General features: G+C 42.0%; 1 protein-coding gene across 1 annotated transcript in view; it reads right to left on the bottom strand.

The window, feature by feature from the left end:
- SPPL3 (signal peptide peptidase like 3) overlaps positions 1-22929 on the bottom strand; it is an 81820-nt gene extending 58891 nt beyond the window's left edge. The window contains exon 1 of the mRNA XM_063315346.1: positions 22609-22929. Within this exon, the coding sequence (XP_063171416.1) occupies positions 22609-22631 (23 nt within the window). The 5' untranslated portion in view covers positions 22632-22929. The remainder of the gene's footprint in view (positions 1-22608) is intronic.

Here is a 22929-nt window from a genome sequence, read left to right as displayed (position 1 = left end):
CAGATTGCAGCAGTGGTTTTAAAACCTTTGAGCCAACTTGCCATGTTGTGGCAGTGATAACATATACATGCCGTAATCTGGATTAGGTAAACAATGGAAGTATTGTTATGCTGCTCCAGTCTACTACAGCTAAGGTCAGTTTCATGAAATGTCTTCCATTCTCTATTACTGGATTACTGGCTTTCTGTGAGTGATCTTGCACCTATTAACATGACCATGAGCAGCAAAATATTTCAATGAAATTGTTTTTTAATGCTTGGCCATTGTCTTGAGAGTATTCTACCTGGCCAACTGAAGAAATTTTCAACCTTTTCCAGCAGGTGAATGTTTGGAATCTTGAGAAAATGTCACCGATACTCTCACAAAACAGCTGCCAAGAGGACAATACCCATTAACAACAGAATTAACAGAACTAGTCTTACCACAAATATTATTTGGGCATTTCCTGAATGCAGAAATTACAAATCTCGTTAGGTTCAGAGTGATCACATTGCATCACTGAGTCAGCTTATGATTCCTTTTGGAAAAGGAAGGAATTTCTAGCCAGGCAGATGTGTAGAGCCCTGACCTACTAGCTCAAACTCTGACACAAATCGAAAGGTTGCTTCAGACAGTAATTTGGCCCTGCCTCCAGATCTGATCTTGAATTAGATATCAGATCATGTAATACATAGAAATGTTACCAGCTTCCGGAAGAGAAACTAGAAGAAACGAAGAGTGTGTAAAAATGCCAGGCTCAAAAGCAAGGAAAAAGAGGCGGGTACTTGATGTGCCAGGGAAAGATTTTAAGGGTTTACCCACATGTAGTTAGGTGCTGGAAAAAATTCCCATCTACAGCCTGCTCTCATGTGCCTCCGTTCATGGTGAGTTTGACCCTACTTGGTTTTGACTGCATCCTCTGCCTTGCCTTTCAATCCTTGACTACGATGCCATGTCTGTCTCTCGGAATCTGGATCTCTGCTTCACTCTGATATCACTCCACCATCCCCTTTAAATCCAGTTTGCTGGCAGGCACCCTGTGCATGATTTATTTTAACAGCCTATCTTTGCAAATTAAGTGAGAACATCTTGTTAATTTACAATGGTTGTAAAACTGGAAGGCCAGGACAAATTGTCTATTCCAGACTAGAGGCTACTGACAGATGTTGGACATCTAGTAATACAAATCATGGAAATACATTTTCTCCTAAATGTAAGCCCTGCTAACATGGAATAAATTTGCATTCTGCAGACATAAAGTGTTTCAGTATAATAAGTACTTTTTAGTAAAGAGCAAAGTGGGTTTCTTTTAAGGAAAGCAAGATATTGTAAGAGACATGATGACAGAAATCATTTCAGGCAAGCCACATTTTTTTTTTGCCTTAAATCTTGGCACACTTATTTCAATAATTTGTTCACAGGCAGTTGAAGAGATTCTGTACCTGTCTTCATTTTGGAACACTGTCTTTAGAAATCAGAATTCTCTGGAGTAATCTGAACTTGATACTGACAAGTTCACATTCTCAGTTAAAATGGGGAAAGACACTTGACATATTAGTTAATAAGAAAAGAACACTACTTTGAAACATTCAAAACCCGTTTAAAAATGTGTATTTCTCTGTCAAAAGGTATATAGATCTTAATCATTTTGATGGAAGAGAATAGTTTGTTCTCCCAACAGATTCTCTGAATAGTATTATTTTCTTTCACAAAAGAAACAGGTTGACTCATTCAAATAGGTTGACGCAATGATGCATTCACTGATCACTCTATGTTATGGACTTCCGGGGCAGGCATGGCGGACTGAAGACATCTCTACGAAAGCAGAACCAATGACTGCAGCAAAGACCAAGGAACCAGTGAATAGGCCGGTTCCTTGGAACCTCTCCAAACAAGGAGAGGACGGGAGATCGCCCTCTCATGTGCTCTGGATGGCTGCTCCTTGCAAGGAGACCACAGGACAGCAGTCTTACATGGGTCTGAGTGCCAGGAGATGAAGGGATTAGCCGTCTTGTTTGCAACCACAGAAGAGCCTTTTAAAAGACACTAAGACACGCAAGCCTCACTTTCTGATCACTTTCAGAAATTGCCTATTAACCATCTTAAAGCTATTATAGACCTTCGGAACGATAAGTCTGAAAAGTTGCTGGGTGAGTTTAGCTTCAGCTATGAACAAAAGAAAAATTAATTACATGTTTAAGAACTTAAAGAATTTTAAATAAACAGCAAAAAGCTAAATAAGATTTAGATCTAAGAAGGTTACAAATGGATTAAGGGTCCAATTAAATTTGGAATATTGACTTTTACTATAAGATTTTGGAATTAACTATAAAAAATAAATAGCTTCTCATGAGAACCAGAGTTATTTTGGCTATCTTGACTCATAACAAAGATAAGCAACTTTAAGATTTTAGAAACTAGACACTAGAGGGGACTAAAGATTCTAAGTAGAAGGGAAAAAAAATACAAGCCACTTTCGGTGTCGGTTAACAAAATGACACAAAACATCATAACATTGGAAATATTAAAAGAGATCTTTGAAGAATGAAGCCAGAAATTAGTAGCTACAGTATCAACAGTAAGGATGTCTGATTCTATGGATATCTCCAAAAGATGTCAAATGAGGGAATGACAGATGTGGAACAAATTTTGTCTGACAAGTACTGAAAGTGAACCACAAATTTCAGGCCAAGAGAATGATTTGGAAAAGGATGCTTTACCGGATATATAAAAGAAACTGGCTGAAGTTTTAAAAATTAAAGGGGACATACAAATGACAACCCCAGAGAATGACCTGGAAAATGTTTACTTATTGGATCTACAAAAGAGGCCTGTTAAACCCTTGAAGAAGTCTGTGCGATGGGATAAAGAAGAACTGAAATCAAATCCTATGACAATATTTGAATGAACTAAGAATTAAGACTGTTAGAAATAAAAGGAAGGAATATAAAGTTGGATTATTTGATCAAGGTTAAAATAAGACATTTATTTGCAAAGTTCTGGCAACCTTTTACGGACTTTTTGCTGACACCAGGATTGAAAAGTTGATGTTTTATGGATTTCCTTACAGATATGGAATGGGATATGGGATGGAGAGGTATCTGTTTGTAACCTTATAGGGGGTGAAGAGTTATTAAATTTGTCTATACTTGTTGTAATGAAGGTTGGAAATCACTTCTTTATGTAATTCTTTTCTTTTTATCACATTTTTTTCTTTCTTTTTTCTTGCACTTTCTAATTCTTTACTATTCTTTTTATTTTCTTTAAGTTTAGTTTGTATTAGTTTTTATTTTTGTAATCAAAATCCTTAATAAAAATTATATATCATTAATCATTCTTATGTTACACGTAAGTGATAATTATCAGGCACAAATTATGGGCAATAAAGTAGATCACTAGTTTATTTTCCAAGTACCACTGTGAGTCATGCTGGTATGGAATTTTCTAAATAGTATCTGATTACTTTTCAATGTATGCATTATATTTATTTATTGAGCTTGCTATATTGCTAACCACTAATGTTTCTCAGCAGCCTGCAGTAAGATAAAATTTATATTTTTGGATTGATTTATTTTACCCATGCTATTTAGTAAAAAAAAAAAAAAAACCTGTGAGAACTTTGTTCAGATTCCTGCTGCTCTTCAGAAATGTATATAACATATATAAAAAGTATGTTTCTGTGCTAGTAAAGCTTTATTAGGTAAAGAACAGATTTTAAAATATAATTATTCCTGTATTCAATTATTTTGAAGAAAGTATAAATATATGCTGATAGAAGGTCTCTCAAGGGTCATACCTGATAATTTCTAATAAACATGCCAGGCTAACTATCTGCACAGTCTTCAAAGACCATTACAGCACTCTCAACTTGGATGTCACCAAAGCCTAACCGAGGCCAGATTCTCACTACAGAAAGGGAATAGGTACTTAACAGTGGACAAGGGGCGCACCAAGCTTTGAGCAGCATACTCTTTACATCCTCAGATAGGATCACAGCTGTCAGTCTAAGCTAATAAAAGGTATTTTGTGCCATAGAAACAACTTGGAGTTCAAACAATACATAACACTTTTCCTATGAATGTGCATCTGGTTATGAAGTCAGATACGTACATTTTTTTCCATAGTCCAGCATTCACTTACAAATAATGTGAACCACATTGTTCTCTATTAAAAACAATTGTTAATACTCATACTACATAATACACATACTGTATTTATCCTAAAGGAAAATAATCCCGAGTTTAAGACAACCCCGAGTTTTTTGTACACCACCACAGTGAAGTTGAAAGGAAAAACACCCAGATGGGAGCGAAATCAGGACTTTCAGCTGTAATTCAAGGGATTTGTCAAAAGTGGGGCACTAACCCTAACCCTAGTGTCCTAGCATTCCCCAGTGAACCAGCAGAAAGGGAATGGGAACCACCAGGCGATGCTGATAAGACACCGACACCGCTGGTCAGCGGGAGTCGGGGAAGGCGCAAAACTGGTCATCAGCCACTGGGTAAACCTTCAGCTAAGAGGAGCAAGAGGCCAATCAAGAGACAGAATTGGTCAACTTGACCGCACCGTTTCCACACTAACCGAATGGGTGTCCGGCATAGAAACAATGCTGCAGCAGGTATCGAAAATGCTAGAGCTACTCCTACTGCAGATGACCCCAAAACCAGCAACCAGGCAACCCTCCCCAGTGACCAGGAGAGACCCGGGAGAGGAGAGAGGCCAGAGGCAAGAACGCAAACGGCACTTGGTATCATGGGGGGAAGTGTGAACCACAACCAGCAGTTTTCGCCCAGGAGGTCTTGGAGGATTGTGAAGCCGCCCAGAGGTGGGAGCTTCCCGGGAGTTCCATGTAAAGTTTGATGGAGTCCCCCAACAATTAGCATTCTTCCTAACCAACGTTGAGACGTTTATGGAGCAGGCAAAAGTGCAATTGGTGGGATAACGACTGAAAGGTACAGCAGCCGACTGGTACGTTCAACTGCATGACACAGAGGCACCGGAGTTGGAAGCCCTGGATGAATTTATGTTCGTACTAAAGGAGTGATTTGAGGACCCTTCACAAAACTCAGGGCGAAAGCGGGCTTGCAGCACATCAAGCAACGATCGAAATCAGTAATGGAATATGCCATGGAGTTCAAAGCGTTAGATGGGAAGCTACTGGACTGGCCCAAATAGCTGAAGGTAGACTATTTCAAAGCAGGGCTGCAATCAGAGATCCTACATTGGGCCTTGGGGCGCAGAGACCCACGAACCTTGAGAGGATGGATCTGCCTGGCCAGGGAAGTAGAAGACACCCAATTTCAACTCAAATGCCATTTGCGCACACAGCCAGGGGGGAAACCGGCAACAGCCCCCACGAGCTCTCCTGCCGCACTGAAGAAGCCTAGCCAGAGCTGGGAAGCGGAAAAGGAGCAGAGAGCAAAGAAGGGACTGTGTTTCAAGTGTGGAAACAAAGGGCATTGCATAGGACAGTGCCCACGCCTAACAGCAACTCCCAAGCCAAACGCCAAGCCTGACCACCCAAAGCCACCAGCACATAAAAGCTGAGGCATGACTGCGTCTCTCATGGAGACCGGAATCGAAAATCACTTCACCAATTCCAAGAACTCCAGCGAGGAAAATCATGCACCGGCGGGAAATGGAGGGAGCCTGTCCTAAGTTGCGCCCAGGGCCAAGCTTAGGTCAGTGGGCACAAAGACCCACTGATAAGTGGACATTGCCCCCTCACTGCTGTAGAACTGAGAATCCAAGCCCTAACAGGGGGAGGGGCTGCGGATTTAGTGGGCATGCTGGACTGTGGTTGCACCCACAGCTTAATGCGCCCAGCTATCATGACGGGGCTGAGACTGAAGATGGGGAAACTCAAAGATCCCATAATTTTTACCCACCTGGATGGATTGGACATGCATGGGGGCCCTGTCGAGTTTTACACCAAACCAGTAGAGATGCAAATAGGTCCGCACAAAGAGAGTCTGTCATTTCTAGTAGCACCCATAGCGAGCCAGTCAGTCCTGGGATTAGCTTGGCTGAGACATCGCAACACCAGGGTGGACTGGAAGTCGGGAGAGATGGTGTTTGCAAACGGAACCTACCCAGGGTTGAAGGTGAGCGATCCCCCCAAAGGAGGCGAGTTAATGGGACAGCCAGTGGAGATAGGGGCGGGTCAACTGCTGAGATGGAAGCCAGCATTCCATTACAGTACAGAGGCTTAAGGGCAATGTTTAGCAAAACCAAATGTGACCAACTGCCCTCCAACAGAAGCTCTGATTGTGCCACAGAACTAATACCGGGAGCCAAACTGCAGAGAACCAAACTATACCCCATGACCCAGACCGAAACAGAGGCATTATTAGAGTTCATGGATAAGAACTTGGTGAGAGGTTTCATCTGACCTGCATCATCATCAATGGCGGCCCCGGTACTTTTCCGGAAGAAGGATGGGTCGTTGAGGTTGTGTACAGACTATCAGGGTCTCAATGCTGTGTGTACATCCAATAAATACCCCATACCCCTGATGAAGGACTTGCTAGCTCACCTCTTGAAAGGGAAAATATTTACAAAATTAGACTTGAGGGAAGCATACTTTGGAGTCAGAATTTGCAAAGGGGACAAGTGGAAAACTGCTTTTAACTGCCAGTTGGGGTCTTCCAAATACCTCATGATGCTGTTTGGCCTGCAGGGGGTGCCAGGCGTGTTCATGAAATTAATTAATGAGGTGCTTCACAAATTTTTGTACTGTGGAGTGTTGGTATATTTGGATGATATCTTGGTCTACACCGCCACAATGGCGGAGCATGTCACCTTGGTGAGAGAGGTTTTAAAGAGAGTTAAGCAACCAGTTAAATGTGAAGCTATCTAAATGCAAGTTCCATAAGGAAAAGTTGGATTATTTGGGGTACAGAGTATCAAGTAAAGGAACTGAAGTGGACCCTGGGAAAATCAAGGACATGGTGGGGTGGGAAGCCCCTAAAATGAGGAGACAGCTACAAAGCTTCCTGGGGTTTGCTAATTTCTACCTCAAGTTTATCCCCAACTTTGCACAAGTGGCATTGCCCCTAACTGACCTACTCAAGGCTGACCAGAAAGCAGCAAAGTGACCAGGAGCGGGGTTGAAATGGACTGCTGAATGCCAAGAGGCATTTGAGCACCTAAAAGGACTGTTCACTTCTGAACCAGTGCTAAAACACCCCAATCCAAATTCTGGCGCGCATTCCTAAAACTCATTGGGGTGGAGCAAGCGTTAAGCTCCTCCAACCATCCTCAGACGAATGGGGTGACAGAATGATGTAACCAGATAGTGGAACAGTACCTGAGATGCTATGTGAATTACCAACAAGATGATTGGGTTGACTTGCTGTTTGCAGAAATAGCCTATAACAATGCAGTAAGTCAAAGCACAGGATTCACCCCCTTCCGAGCTGCAACAGGCCAAGAGTTCATAGCCATACCAGAACTCCCGTCAGAACCACCCACAGAATTGTCTGTAGAGAACTGGATCAAACAACTATCTGACAGCTGGAGCACCATTCAAAAAGCTTTATAGGAAGCCAGAGAGGATTACAAAAAATATGCTGATCGCAAATGAGGCCCACAATGGAAGATTTATGTATCCACCAAATATCTAAAGTCAACTCTGCCATCCAAAAAACTGGGACCCAAGTATATAGAACCTTTTCCAATCGTGAAAGTCATTAACCCTGTAACAGTACAACTGGATCTGCCAAAGACCTTAAAGCAAATCCATCCAATGTTTCACTGCAGCCTCTTGAAACCCTTCAAGGACTCAGACCAATGGCATCCCAAGACGAAACCACCACCACCAATAATGACAGAGGGGGAGTAACACTTCGAAGTACATTCCATTCTTGATTCCAGAATTCACAAGGGTCAGCTACAATACCTAATCAGATGGAAACATTTCCCTCCTGCTCAATCGGAGTGGGTAAATAATAAAGATGTGAGAGCTGAGAAACTCACGAAGGACTTTCGTAACATGTATCCTGATAAACCAAAGTAGTGAAGTAGGGATTGTAACATTTCATGCTTTTATGCCTGCATCATATAACCTATCTTTCTTTTCTTTTCTAGAAGCACTCTTCCGATTTCGAGAGAGAGATTTATCATTGGGTGGGGTATGTCAGAGGTTTGGCCCAGAAGCCATAAAACCCCCTTCTGGTCCTTCTCCCCTGTCAGCAATTTCAAACAAAGGCGGGAAATTGAGGCAAGAAAAAGGAGGGAACTGGGGAATCTTATTCACTTGAGTATTTAGATGGAGATGGAACTGTATCTTACAATAAAGAAATACTTTACTGAGACCTGATCGGTTCCAGGGAGATTTCTTATTATTGGGATATCTGAACCCACGATCCTCACAAATTCATATTTAGAAGGAACTTATCACATCATATCATATGGCTTCTGAAACATTTTTTGCATTTTAAAGTGAAAGGATCATTTCTTTCTGAAGAGTTTCCCAGCACATTCCTTTGTTCCTCATAAAGATACTAAAGTATAGAAACTGTGGCTACTGCATAACCTCTGCCTTGCACTCTTGTTGGATCCATACTGTTCACAGGGGTCTGCAAACCAGGGTTTATGGTTCAGCATTGCGTTGTATACCAAGCAACTATGGCTTATTCCACAAATTATGGATAAAACAAACCTAATTCAAAAGTGAAATCCCAGTTTAGCTCAGAACAAGGTAGATTTACATTTTAGTTCAGACAGCTATGGGAATGCTATCATCAATGTTAAAAGGATTCAAGATGGCAGCCTATCATACAACATGGTAATCCCGAAACCTCAAAGGGCACGTGGAAGATTAAAATGATACCACAAGCTCCCATTTCTCCTGCAAATATTGCCAGTGATTTAAATCTCAAAAAAGAAGATGGCAAGTGTCTGGATGCTACTTCTGAAGAATCTAATATGAAACATAGACCAGTATTCCTAGATTTTCTTTAAAAAGCAAAAAAACATTGTTTCCATATTTCAGAAAGCACCAATTTTAGAGAGAGTCCCGAAAGTTACAATCGTTAATACCACAAGCTATGTGTAATTATATCTGGCATAAAAAAACAATGCAAGTCATATATTTCAATATAGTAAAGATTTTATACATTCCTTTTCAATAATTATTAGGGACGCGGTGGCGCTGCGGGTTAAACCGCTGAGCTGTCGATCGGAAGGTCGGCGGTTCAAAACCGCGCGGCGGGGTGAGCTCCCGTTGCTCGTCCCAGCTCCTGCTCACCTAGCAGTTCGAAAACATGCAAATGTGAGTAGATCAATAGGTACCGCTTTGGCGGGAAGGTAACGGCGTTCCGTGAGTCATGCTGGCCACATGACCCGGAAGTGTCCTATGGACAACGCCGGCTCTAAAGGCTTAGAAACGGAGATGAGCACCGCCCCCTAGAGTCGGACACGACTGGACTTTACGTCAAGGGAAACCTTTACCTTTACTTTTCAATAATTACATCATCAGAGTTCATCCCACCAGCGATCAGTTACTACCCACTGATTATCCACAGGGGTATGGCATGGGTCGGGGAGGACACGAGGGGGTGCAGTGCAAGTCAGGAAGGGTGCATGGGTGTGTGTGAGAGGTGCGGTGCAGATTGGGGAGGACACACAGGGGTGCAGAACAGGTCAGGAAGGGTGTGGGGGGGTGCATGAATGGCCAGCATGGTGCAAGCACAAAGGGGCTGGGGAGGATGCGTGGATGGGGGAGATTTACCCCAGTGACTTGTGACCTTCCCTGCCAGCTTCCCCATTGACTTTCTAGGGAAGCCAGCAGGGAAGGTTGCAAATGGCGATCACATGATTGTGGGGCGCTTGGCAACTTGTCGTAAGTGCAAACGGGTTCTCAAGTGCCCAGATCACGATCATGTGACAGTGTGGGCGCTACAACGGCTATAACTTCAGGGACTGGTCATAAGTCGCTTCGTTCAGCTCCATTGTAACTTCAATCAATGGCTGAATGAACGGTCCTAAGTCAAGGACTACCTGTATCTGCCTCAACTGAAAGTGATTTTTTGCAAGCATGAATCTCAAGAGTTCCCTTTGTAAGATTAAGGTGAAAGCAGTAATGGTACAAGAATTCCAGGAAGTGAACTGTTTTCAATTTTGAGCCAATATAGCTATGTGTACATGAGTATCTCACTCAAGTCTGCAGCACAGAGAGAGTAGGAGGGTATCTTCACTAATAAAGGAAGCATCTCCACCTGTACGGGCCTGAATCCTCAATCTGGAAGCCAACTGTTACAACTTATGTAACATTATCCCATTCTGCAGTTTAATATTGTAGTTTATATGAAGATGTAGTAATCCACAAAGTCTTTTCTGCCCGTGTATGTTCTATCTCTCCAAGTATGTTAAATTGGAAAGTAATGAAACAAACCACTTTGGCCATTGGGGGTATTTGTTTTCTCCTTCTTAACCAACCCTAATTTCCCATCAGATGAAGTGAATGCTTAAGCTCTAATACATTAGTAACTTTTTAAGGTGCTATAAAGTTCTTTTTGCAGTAACAGACTTTTAACAGCTTGATGACATCTAAATTGGGCTTACTATGGTGACTGCCAACCATAAATCCGTCCTGATGGCAAAGTAAGTATAATTAAAGGGAGAGTGAAACAGCAATACATCCAATCACCAGCTCCAGGAGTCCCCAACCTTTTTAGGCTGGTGGGCACATCTGGAATTTTGAAAGCATCTCATCAGAACCTGCATCAATTGGTTGCTATAAGCAAGCACTGCCAGTCACAAAACTCCCATTTAGCTAAAGGCAAGCTGTTGAGGTTGCTCCCCACCAAGGCCTCTAGCTTCTGTGCCTCTCCAGCCACCGTTTTTCTGGGCAGGTGGGCACACTCCCAAACAAAACTCTACACAGCTGCCACTTACCATTTTTATTTCCTAAAAATGCTTCTGCTATTGTTACAGGCCCAGAGCAATTCTTGGAGATTGAGATTATGACCGAAGCTGATGTTCTGCTTTGCAATATGCTAGTTTCCACTTTTTTTTTTAAATTAAAAGAATCTTAAAATCAAGTGAGGGGGCGCGATGGCTTAGCAGTTAAGATGCCAGGCTTGCCGATCGGAAGGTTGCAAGTTCGGCGGTTCAAGACCCTAGCCCCGCATGATGGAGTGAGCTCCCACACTCGCCCCAGCTCTTACCAACCTAGCAATTCGAAAGCATGCAAAATGCAACTAGATAAATAGGTACCGGTTCAGCAGGAAGGTAACAGCGTTCCTTACTTGTCATGCCGGCCACATGACCATGGAAGTGTCTTCGGACAGCACTGGCTCTTCGGCTAAGAAATGGAGATGAGCACCACCCCCTAGAGTCGGACACGACTAGCAGGGGAAACCTTTACCTTTAAAATCAGGTGGGGCAGAGATCTTGGCGAACACCCAATGTCATCACCAGGTACGTTTGCATCCAAAGGCACCACAGTGACATTAAGCAGCAATGTAATACAAATTAAATCTGAGAAATAGAATGATTACAATATTCTGTTTTAGGCAATATTCTTCATGCCTGTGAGGTGTTCAGAAGTTGGGCTACAGCTATGAGAATCAGATTAAGCTCACACTCAACCATGGAAGCTCTCTGGAGGACCTTAGGACTCAGCCTCTCAGCATAATCTCCCTCGCAGGGTGCTTGCTGTAAAGGCAAAAATTAAGGAGCATGTATTTATGCGTGCAACTCATAGGGTGTGTTATTAGCTAAAGTGCCCTCACTTTTTTAAACAACAGCTTAAGGGAAATATTTTTGCTGAGTTTTGACATAATTCTCAGCCCTACGACGTAGATCAGTAGGGACGCGGTGGCGCTGCGGGTTAAACCGCTGAGCTGTCGATCGGAAGGTCGGCGGTTCGAAACCGCGCGGCGGGGTGAGCTCCCGTTGCTCGTCCCAGCTCCTGCACACCAAGCAGTTCGAAAACATGCCAATGTGAGTAGATTAATTGGTACCCGCTTCGGCGGGAAGGTAACGGCGTTCCGTGAGTCATGCTGGCCACATGACCCGGAAGTGTCCTATGGACAACGCCGGCTCCAAGGCTTTGAAACGGAGATGAGCACCGCTCCCTAGAGTCGGACACGACTGGACTTTACGTCAAGGGAAACCTTTACCTTTACCTTTACGACGTAGATCAGATCTGACTCCACAGAAGGACTAGAATATATTATATTGAGACAGCATACAATAACAGAATCTTGCAAGTCTTATATTTTATCCTTTCTCCCTCTTATACCTAAGTCAGGGCAGAACGAACCCGAGCCTCTTCCTAACACTAACTCCTTAAGGAATGCTTCCGCCCTTGTTGTTTCTATAATGGCTTCTGAATATTCCCTTCAAGGCCGTCTCCATGGCTCTCTACAATAAGACAGAATTTATTACAGTCACGAACCAGAGTTCATAACAAAACACATTAAAAATAAACTAAGAGTTAAAAACAAAAAACAGGATAAGAATGTTACAATTGGTAGCAGATTAATTGACGGGCAGTCAGAATGCGTCTAATTTTACAGGTGATATAACAGAATTTGACTACCTTCAGGGAAACTAAGTCATACTGATTTGATAATAGTAACTGTACATAAACATGATCAGAATTTCTGGGGTGTTTTACCAGGTAAGGAGTTATAAGGCTGGTCCTAGGATAGCTACAGAGGGTATAGTATAACAGAACATGAGCTATACGTTCCATAGTCCCTTTTCCACGGGGGCGTAGTCTAAGCTCATAGGAAACTTTTATATCAGCCATCCAAAACTGCTGTGGGAAGAGGGTTAAAGCACGCTAAAGTTAGAGCTCTTTGGAATTTGGAGACAGTTAGGTGATGTAAGTATCTCGCTGGTTTGAAAAAGGGGGCCTGACTGGGGGCTTCCTGTGAGGAATGGCAGACTGAGCGGTACTGCTTTTTAAAGCAGTGCCGGCAGCGCAGCATTTTCTGGGTGCGGGCTGGGTCCCTGCAGCCTGAAGAATTCTCCGGGTCAGGAGACTCCAGGAAATCATCCCTTTTGTTCTCTGGACAGCATTTTCTTGTGGAGGGGTCCCAGAACAGAGTCCCTGCGATCAATCCGTGATTGAGACTGCTGGGAGGCGCAGATGTCATCAAGTTCAGGGCTGCGCTGAAGCTGTAAAATGGATACTAAATCTTGCCACCCCATTTCTAAAACACCAAGGGTTTTTTTTTAACTTGTTACTGAAAAGAGGCCTTTCGCAACAAAGAAATGTGAAGCTCTTGGTGATTTTCATTATTTTTGGAATTTACAAATTTGGAAAGTTGGCCTTTTTAATATTTAAGTTCTAATATTGGGATTTAAAGATTTTTTGTTTTGTTGCCATTTTCTTAATGTTTTGAGGATTATAAAAGATTTATCTACTTTGTTGAATCTGCGGAGCTGAGTTTTGAGCTATCTGCCTCTGCTTTCCTGCGAGAACGGCTTTTGTTTACAGCTTTTTTCTCCTGGTAACACACTGTGGAGAGACATGGAAGAAATGAAAGCGATTTCTGAAGAACTCTACCCAAGCCCTGGATCGTCTCCTCGAACTTGTGGAGTCTAAAGCCTACCAACAACATGAAAAAGAAGACAAGAGTGAAAACTACTTTGAGAGCAGTGCTCCTCCTTTGAAGAAGAAAATGAGGCTTAATGTTTCCAAGTCAAAAAGTGAAGGGAGAAAAATTGGACTGTGGAGAGTTAACTTTGATTCGGGTGCAAAGAGAGAGATACGATTGGCTGTGTTCCTTGAAAACCGAGATCAAGAATCAAGGCTGGCTGCCAAATTTGAGACTTGTAAGGGGAAAGCTTTGTGTGTAATACCGATACACGTAAATGCGTTAGTCTATTTTGAAGTTGGATAATTGTTTAAATGTGTTTATCAGGATGGTCTCTAAACCTTTAATGCTTTTGTTTTGGGGATCATGATTTTACCTTGGTTACCTTTAACCAAATGTAGATAATTTATTTTTTGTTATTTTAGCAGGCAAAATTTTAGTGAAGTAGGATAATATTTGAGTATTTGCTTATTAGAAAAGGTTTTTTATTTTTTTAAGACAGAGAGATAGCTTGTTTTAGAGGAGAATGTCATATAGAGATGGAAATGCTTTATAGAAATGTTTAGGTAAAGGTAAAGGTTTCCCTTGACATTAAGTCCAGTCATGTCCAATGCTAGGGGGCAGTGCTCATCTCCATTTCAAAGCCGAAGAGCCGGCATTTGTCCATAGACACTTCCATGGTCATGTGGCTGGCATGACTAAACAGAATGCCGTTACCTGCCCACCGAAATGTTTATCTTAGTTTAAATTAGAGTAAGAGATTAATAATGAGTTATATATATATCTTTGTTGTAGAAAGTCGGAAGCCACCATATAATAGTCTTCTCTGTATTTTCGCACCTTTTTAGTTTTTTTTCTTGTAGCATTGTTTCATTCTTTTTAGTTTTTATGTATTTTATGTATATGTTGAAAAAATTAATAAAGCTTTATTTAAAAAGTGGGGGGGCTTGACTGCTCAGAAAAACATTCTTGGATAAAGCAGACTGGTCCTGGTAGGATTCTAGATTCTTAATACATTGTGCACAGGCAGTCCTCATTTAGCAACCACAATGGGGACTGGAAACTAGGGCGTTAAGCGAAGCAGTCACTAAGCAAAACCGTGACTGTGCTTATGATCTTACTTCAACTTTCCTTTGCTTTACAGACCTGCAAAGCTCGTAAATGTGAAGATTGGTCGCAAAGTTACTTTTTCATCACTGTTGTAACTGTGAAAGGTCACTAAATGAGGCAGTCGCTGAATAAGGACTACCTGGTATATGCACTAAATATATACTCATAACTCATCATTAAGGACACCTCTCTAGAAAAGCTGAGATTTTTGAGTTTTTATAAAATTGTCCCAGTCCATCCTGATTCACAACTGTCCTCAATATGGAAAGAATTCAAGCCTATGAGAAAAAGCAGTTAACTTCAGCCAGTATGCTATGATTCAAGTCCATGTACCTGTTTCGACTTTAGTCAACCCTGCCTCTCCCCTTAATACATTTCGAATACAAGGGACTACCTGGAATATAACCCTTAGGAATTTAGAAAGGAGAAAAAGAAACATAAGGTTCCAACTGAGCACTAAACAGTAGTTACATATGAGCCGTATCTATAACAATATACTAATAAAAGTAAAGCTCCAAGGAAAACTTTGGGTTTTTTTAAGTATGGCATTAGCCTGTAATAACACTATGATATACGTCTACCCAGAATCAGACATACTTCCAAGTACCTGTATATGGGTTCAGACTTGGCATATTTTAGTTCAAATACTTCTAAGTCCCCCCCTCACAACAAAAAAAGAATTACTTATCCAGAAGATATAAGATCTTGCACTCTTTTATGGAGTTGGGCCCTAGGGCTAATGCTAGCGTAGTGACTACCTCCTTGCAAGGTCATGGCCCCTCACAAGCTCCTGGATGGCATCTCAGGGGTGGTGTTGGAGCTCTTAAGACATTATCCTAGGGGAATCTCTATGACCTGAGGGGGAGCTCTGGAACAGCTCAGGAGTTCATGGCTTCCATGTGACCATGGGCCTACCTCAAGTAATATCAGCTTCAAAGCACATGGGAGGGCACAGAGCAGATGAGATTAATGGATAACATTAAATGGATAACATAACTAGCTGTCCTTTACTGTGGTCAAATCAATTCCTTGCCAAATTGTACATTCCAACTACCCCTGACTACCCTATGAGTTGTAGACCCTTTCAGATGGTCCATTTGAGACACAGGATGGATTTAGAAGGATTCCTGAGGGCATGCAGGGAATTCCCAAACAATTTGGAAGCCAACTCCATCGCATGCCTAGTGAATCTCTGGAAAACAGAAGCCACCAAAACAATTTGTGACATTGTTCCTGAAAAGTCCCTGTCCATTTGATGACCCTAAGCAGCTCTTTGGTTTATCAAGAAAATTAAGATAAGGGACTTCCGGTGGGAATATGGTGGACAGAGCAGGTGTGCCTCCAAGCTCTGCAGGCAGAACTGGCATCATGGCAGTTTTTTCGGGCGCAGGCTGGTTTCTCCTATAGCCCAGAGCACTTCTCTGGATTAAGGAAAATGCTTGGAATCGACCCATTCATCCTCCGGATGGCAAGTTGCAGCCAGATCGTGGATAGCGTGCATGATCGATGGGTAAAACTTCACCGGGAGGCTGGGATTTCACCATTTCCAAGCCACGCTGCAGCCCTTAAAGGGACAGTTAGTCCAATCACCCCATTTCTAAAGCACCCAATTTACTTTTTTTTCAAAAAGTTGTTGCACCCTAAGAGACGCTTTCTACAGTAAGAAGAAGTGGACTCTCTTGGTGCTTATCGTTATTTTCTGGATTAAATTTTAAAATCTTTTAAAGTTTTGGCTTGTTTTCCCATTCAAAGACTAAGGAGAATTGAGAATAAATAACTGCCTCCCTGTTATTATTTTTGTACTGAATTTGAAGGATTTAATATTTTCCTACACGTTGAATTTGCTGTTTGGAATCTCTAGTCCTCTGTTCACTTTCCCTGAGAGCTGTTTGCTAGCACACTTTCTCCTGTTTTAATTTCACTGGGAAGTTTTTTATTAACTCCTATCTCAGCAAGTCAAGTATCTAGGGGGCACCATAATCTGCTGCCTGAAACTTGGAGGATTTCAAGGAGACTTTTTCAGAGTCCTGTTGTGAGCCTGAGCAGACTTTCAAAGAGATTTTTTCAGATCGCTGTCAGGCTATTCTGCAGAATATTCGGGACATTGGGGAAGATATTATTTCTAAAGTGTGCCATCTGGCTGAAAATGTTATGGAAGAAGACGATTTTGACAAAGATGGAGATCTTTCCACTGACAGCAAGGCTGAAGTAATGCCAGACGAAGACTACACTTTGGTGCTGAAGGGGTTAAAGTGACAGTCTGAACTGCAGACTGCAAGGAGGGTTGTTTTTCTGAAGGAATGTTATGAGAAGAGAATCTGATTTGTGGGAGTTTTTTTGCTGAGAAGTTTGAGTTTTTAAGGGGGGCAGTTGGGCTGATTGATTTTTGCAAGAAAAATGCCTTGGGTGTAATAGGGAGATATGTAAATGTCTTAGTATATTTTTAAGTGGGGTAAAAATTTAAGAATGTGTAATTTGATTGATAATGAGGCTATTACAATTTCATTTCTCTTTAACGATTTGGATTAAGACTTGTAAAAGTGAAAGGTCCTCTGTGCAAGCACCGAGTCATGTCTGAACCTTTGGGGGGATGCCACTTTTGCAACATTTTCTTGACAGACTATAGCAGGGTGGTTTGCCATTACTAGACTTTTTTTTTTAAGGTTTGTTTGATTTGTAAGATTTATAAGGTATCTATAAGATATAATAATAATTGCTTGGTTTTAGGTTTAATAGGGTTAAGATTGCTGTAGTATTATTAATTATAAAAGTAGATAATTTATATGTTTTTATAATTTGATTTTTATTATAGTGGACAGAAATATATAGAATAGTGGTAGGAAGGAAATAATTATATAAATGTTTTATGGGGGAGGGAAGTTGATTTAGAAATATATATACCTTTTTTATATAAGGGGAAGGAGCAATTGCATTAGTGATTTGTACATGTGCTAATGGAAGGATTTATAGAAATAATGTGATCTTGGTTTAAGGGATTGATTATGGAAATTGCTGTATATTCTTGCTGTTGAAAGTTGGAAGTCACTTTATGTAATCTTCAACATTCTTTTTTCTTGTGTTTCACTCTTAGTTTTTCTTTTTTTTTTTTGTATTTTTCTTTTTTTGTATTTTTTATTTTTGTTTCAAACTTAATAAAATTCTTTAAAAAAAAGAAAATTAAGATAAGGGAAATTAAGTGATTGAAAACACACTTTGAACAAAAGTAAGGGAAATCTGAATGTGACCAATCAAGCACTGGTAAGAATTCATCTTCAAGCCTTTATGGTGGCAAAACATCAAATTTTCTCCACACAGACTCCAGTAGCCATGTTCAAAGTTACCCAAACTCTTCTAGAGAAAGATGGATAGGCTAAGATGCTTTCAGACTTGCCAGATGATTCTGTGGGTTTCCTGGAAGATAAATTCACTTGCATCCACCCTGGGCTGAATGCCGACTGGAGAGAATCCAATGTGGTGAGCAAGGCTGGACCCTCTAAGAGTCCCCCTCACTACATCAGAGATTAGGTGGACCAGAACCAGACAGCAGGCCTTTCCTACTGCGGCCCCCACACTTTGGTAAAATCAATTCCAAGCCCCCTCCCTTGTGGTATTTTGAAAAGTAGCTGAATTCATCCTATGTAATCATTGAGCCTTTTACCTTAATTTAAAAGGCTCATTTGGGGGAGGTGTTTAGTATTAATATAGCATTTTATATTCTTTCATATCTGTACTCCGTTATAATTTGCTCAGAGTCCCCTGATTGGGACAGGATATAAAAACTGCAAACAAACAAACAAACAAATGTATGTATGTATGTTCCCGCTAAAGTGTTATAGCTTAATACTGAACAGAAAGTTGATGACGCTTGGTTGATCACGTCTGAATCTGCTTCAATGGTCATTTTCAATCACATAATTTTGATGTACAACACAACTGTAAATAATGTACAAAAATGCAACGTTTCAACAATGAACCAACTATCATTGTCATGTACAAACAACAGTCTGTTAACTATTGATGGATTTCTACAAGAGTTCTAGGTTTCCTGCAAACTAGAATCAAAATGACAGAGTGATACAAGTCCCTGTTTCCGATTTGGAAGCAAATGTTTGCTTGTCATAAACACAGTTTTTCCAATTTGGATTATACCTACTGAAAAAAAAAAAGCAATAAAGGTAACAAGATTCCACAAGGAAAGGAGAGAGAAGCACAACACGCACATTTAAAATCTGAACCTGAACACGGCAACATGCCCACAGCAACCAAATGTAACTGTTAATTGAAAGAGCAATTTAAACTAGATGTTCTCTATCCACACCACATTAGTCCTATACTGTAGCTTGGGAATTCTCACCTCTTGGATCAATTACATCACTATAAAATTAACTGACACAAAAATTAAGAACTTAAGACTCTACTAGATCAGGTCAGCTATCATCTAGCTCAGCATTCTAGATAACACCGTGGCCAATCAGATGGATTTGGGATGCTCACAAGGAAAACAGTCCTTTTGCTTCCTAGCAGCCGGTATTTCAGATCAGCTGGCCATGATAAATGGAAACAGAACATAGCCATAAAGAATAGTAATCATCAATAACTGATCCTCTATGAATTGATCCAACCCCCTAAACTGGCCACAAGCCATCACATCAGAATACAACAGCTTGTATACTTTTAACCATGTATTATGTAAATGAATCTTTCCTTTTAACAGTATTGAATTTCCCTGCATTTAGTTTTAACTAGACAACCCTTGACATGTGGGCTCATCATTTCAAAGATATTTCCTTACCTCAATGCCTTCAAGAATGGCAGAGCTTCTAATGTACTGCCTTCACTGGAAAAGCTCTTAAAAATTCAGGGAGATATTCAGAGATGGATCTGCCTTGAAAATAGCCCAAGTCATTCATACTGAACTGTATAGCAGAGTCAAACTTCAGGAGTTGACCACAGTAAATGTTTTATAACATTTTGTATTATGTCATAAAATGTTTTATGATGATTTGTATGTCATAAAAAGTGTTATAAAATTTGCCAAATTTAAATTGTGTAAGTTAGCCCATTTGAGGTACCTTGGTTCAAAAACTGTTGCCCTATGATGCACCGGTTTGCCCAGTTAAAGGTTACAGACAAAAAGACATGAGAGTTTTAGAGGTATATAGATGGATAACCGCATGCTTTAATATTGCAAGAGGGAGAAAAAAATTGTTCATATCCATAATATGCATAATTTTATCTTTATCACATCTTATCATCATTCCAAGGCCTTCTTCACTGGGAAGCCACTCCAGCTCCTTAATTATTTTGGATGCCTTTGTTGTACCTTCTCCAATTATACACCATTCCTTTTCTTCTGAGGTGGTGACCAGGACTGCACATAATATTCCAAGTGTGGTCCAACCACATTAGAGTGGCTGGATTAGTTTTGGTTCCCTTCTTAAGAATTTATAGCTTGGAACTTAACTTTTTCACAGCATCCACACTCTGGGCTAATAATTATCTTGAGTTATCTACTATGACTTCAAGAATCTTTTCCTTATCACTCACCATCAGATTGGATCCCATCAACGTACATGTGAAATTTGGATTTTTTTGGTGTACCAATCTGATCCTTTTTGCCATTGCACTGAACTGCATCTTTCATTTTGACAACTATTCATCCAGTTTGGAAATCCTTTTGAAGTTCCCAGAATCTTCTTTTGATGTTACAACTGGTATCATTGGCAAACCTGGCCAACTCACTACTCAATCCTAAATCCAAATAAATTAAAAGTAACAGTCTGAACATTGATCTGTGTCCATTTTGAACATCTATGACAGCACTTGCTCTTTTATTGAAGAGTTTTAAGATTGTACAGGAACTTTGGATGAAGGACATCAACAAAAACTTTTTGAAATATTCAAAATATTCAAAATGTGGAAATGTCTGTTGACCATAACCAGTATACTTGCTTACTGACATCTTTGCAGAAGCTATGTTGGTTGTTCAGCAGCAAGGCTTGTTCTTCTGTATGCTTAATTATTGTCTCTTCAATAATGTTTTTTATCATTTACTCAGAATAGACATTATATTCTGTCCATCCTGTCTCCTCCCTCAATTCTCTTTTAAAAACTGGAGTTATGTTAACTATTTTCCAGTTCTCAGGAAGATGTCAACTTTAAACAGAAGTATTTCTGTTAGAAGAATAATTCCACATTTTAGTTCTTTAAGAACTCTCAAGTGGATATTGCTGTGACTCAGGAATTTACTTCTTTTTAATTCATCAATTAGTTGTCATGGAAAGGACTGTCAAGACTGAAATCTGAGTTAGGATGTTGGCTCTAGGACACTTTAATTGGCATGTGATTTGTAATGGCCTAAACATACAATTTCAAGCCAATATTCTTTTAAGTGTTTAGTTACCTCAATCTCAATTTAACCACAATTCACTCTAACAGTTATACTCAGGTATCCCTGCAACACAAGCATCCAGCCTAATACCAAGCATACTTTCTACTAAAGCAGCAAATTTTCAGCCATGTGGCATCAGCCTAACCTTACAAAAAGATCACCAAAGGAATATGAAAAAGCACCACTTAACACGAAGGTCATCCGTGCATTTCCATTCACTGCTTCATGTGATTGTATGAGAGTCTTATGTACTCACTTCCCAACCACACTTGGGGGCAGGTGCCATATTATGTCCATTCGCTTACAAATGAAGCCCACTAGATCCTCGCGGTTTTCACACATTATGCTAAACCACACACCGTGAGTACAACGCTTGGGCTTACACTATCCAATAATCAAAATGTACACCTACTGTTTTATCAGTTGTGCTATTGATCTGATTTTGGTATTTTAACAGGAATATTTTAATCTACTGGGAATCTTGTTTGACTACAGCAGTCTGTGTGCGTGTCTGTAAGAGTAGTAAATAAATAATAGTTAAAAAACAGACCATGTTATGGCTTAACATGCAGTATGAATCATGCCTCTGTAGGAGTTCATCTTAAGAAGGCATTAGCAGAAAGGACAGGGCTGTCTTTTCTCACCATTAGGATTTTTGGGGGGTTATCAGACCAACAGCCGTTGCAAGACACGGGCAAAGCTAGAGCCCCTTTTATCCCCCCTCATCACACATGCCAGGCTTTGAGCAAAGTTGCCACCACAACTAAACAAATTGTTAGGAGCCCACATCAATAAAAAAGTCATTCAAGGAAATCACAGGATTTGTTCTCTCTCTTAAATCCACCCCCCCCCAACTGAAAACATGCTTCTCTACAACTCCATTTTTTTCTCCATACAAATAAACATGTTCCTCACAGAAGGGCTGGAAGGTACCTTAGAGATTACCATAAAAGGTGTGCTTAGGTGTCCCCCAAGAACAAATGGATGAACACACGCAGAGCCATCCCTGTGTAAGGGTGCCGGTGGGATGCCCTGCTGCTTAAGCCCTGACCGGATTATCGCGTCTCGAGCTCCTCTCGCAGCAACCGGGCCTTTATCAGACTCCAGGCCGATGGGATTCGGAATCCTGTTTTGCAACAGGGCACACTCTCTCCCCTTCATCTTCCACCTCTCCTCTCTGACAGAGCAGCCCGGCCTGAGTTACAGCTCCGTAATCGGCGGGTTCTCAGCCGAGAAAAGGCCCCGCATCAGCTCCACGGCCGGATCTGAGGGGGATCCGCGCCTCCGCGCCACAACCGGCTCCCCCACAAGGCTAGCGCAACCCAAGATTCGCTGGGAGGCCTCGGCCACCAGAGCGCGCGGAGGGGGGACAAAAGTTCCCAAGCCCGGCGGCAGCCAGGCGGCCCCGCGACCGGCCGAGCCCCGCAGGCGGAGCGCGACGCCCCCGGAGATCCGCCGCGGGGCGCTCGGGGGCGCTCGGGGCCGGGCGCTTCGCCAGCGGCGCTCCCGGGGGCTGCGGAGCGCCGAGGCGCGCGAGGGGCCCGGACCGGCGCGGCGGCGGCGGCGGCTCACCAGGAGTAGGTCTGCTCCGCCATGGCGCCGGCCGCTCTCCCGTCCTCCTCCTGCTCCTCCTCGACGCGGTCCTCCCGCTCCCGGCTCCCTCCGCGTCTCGCGCCTCAGCGGCGGGCGGGCTGCGGCTCCCGGCCCATCCTGGCGGCGGCGGCGGGGGCTGGGAAGGCGGTCCCCGCCCTGGCGGAGGCGGCGATGCCTCAGCGGCGGCCGCGCCGCACAGACCCAGCTGCGCTCCAGCGCCGGCGGGCGAGCCTCATAACCGGGGAGGAGGGCGCGGCGGCGGAGCGGGCCGGGGCAAACGCCGGAAGGAGGCCGCTCGCT

Source organism: Candoia aspera, chromosome 15, assembly GCF_035149785.1.
Source record: "Candoia aspera isolate rCanAsp1 chromosome 15, rCanAsp1.hap2, whole genome shotgun sequence".
Lineage (NCBI taxonomy): Eukaryota > Metazoa > Chordata > Lepidosauria > Squamata > Boidae > Candoia > Candoia aspera.
Note: the sequence above shows the minus strand (reverse complement) of the source record. Positions and strands in the feature narration are given on the sequence as shown.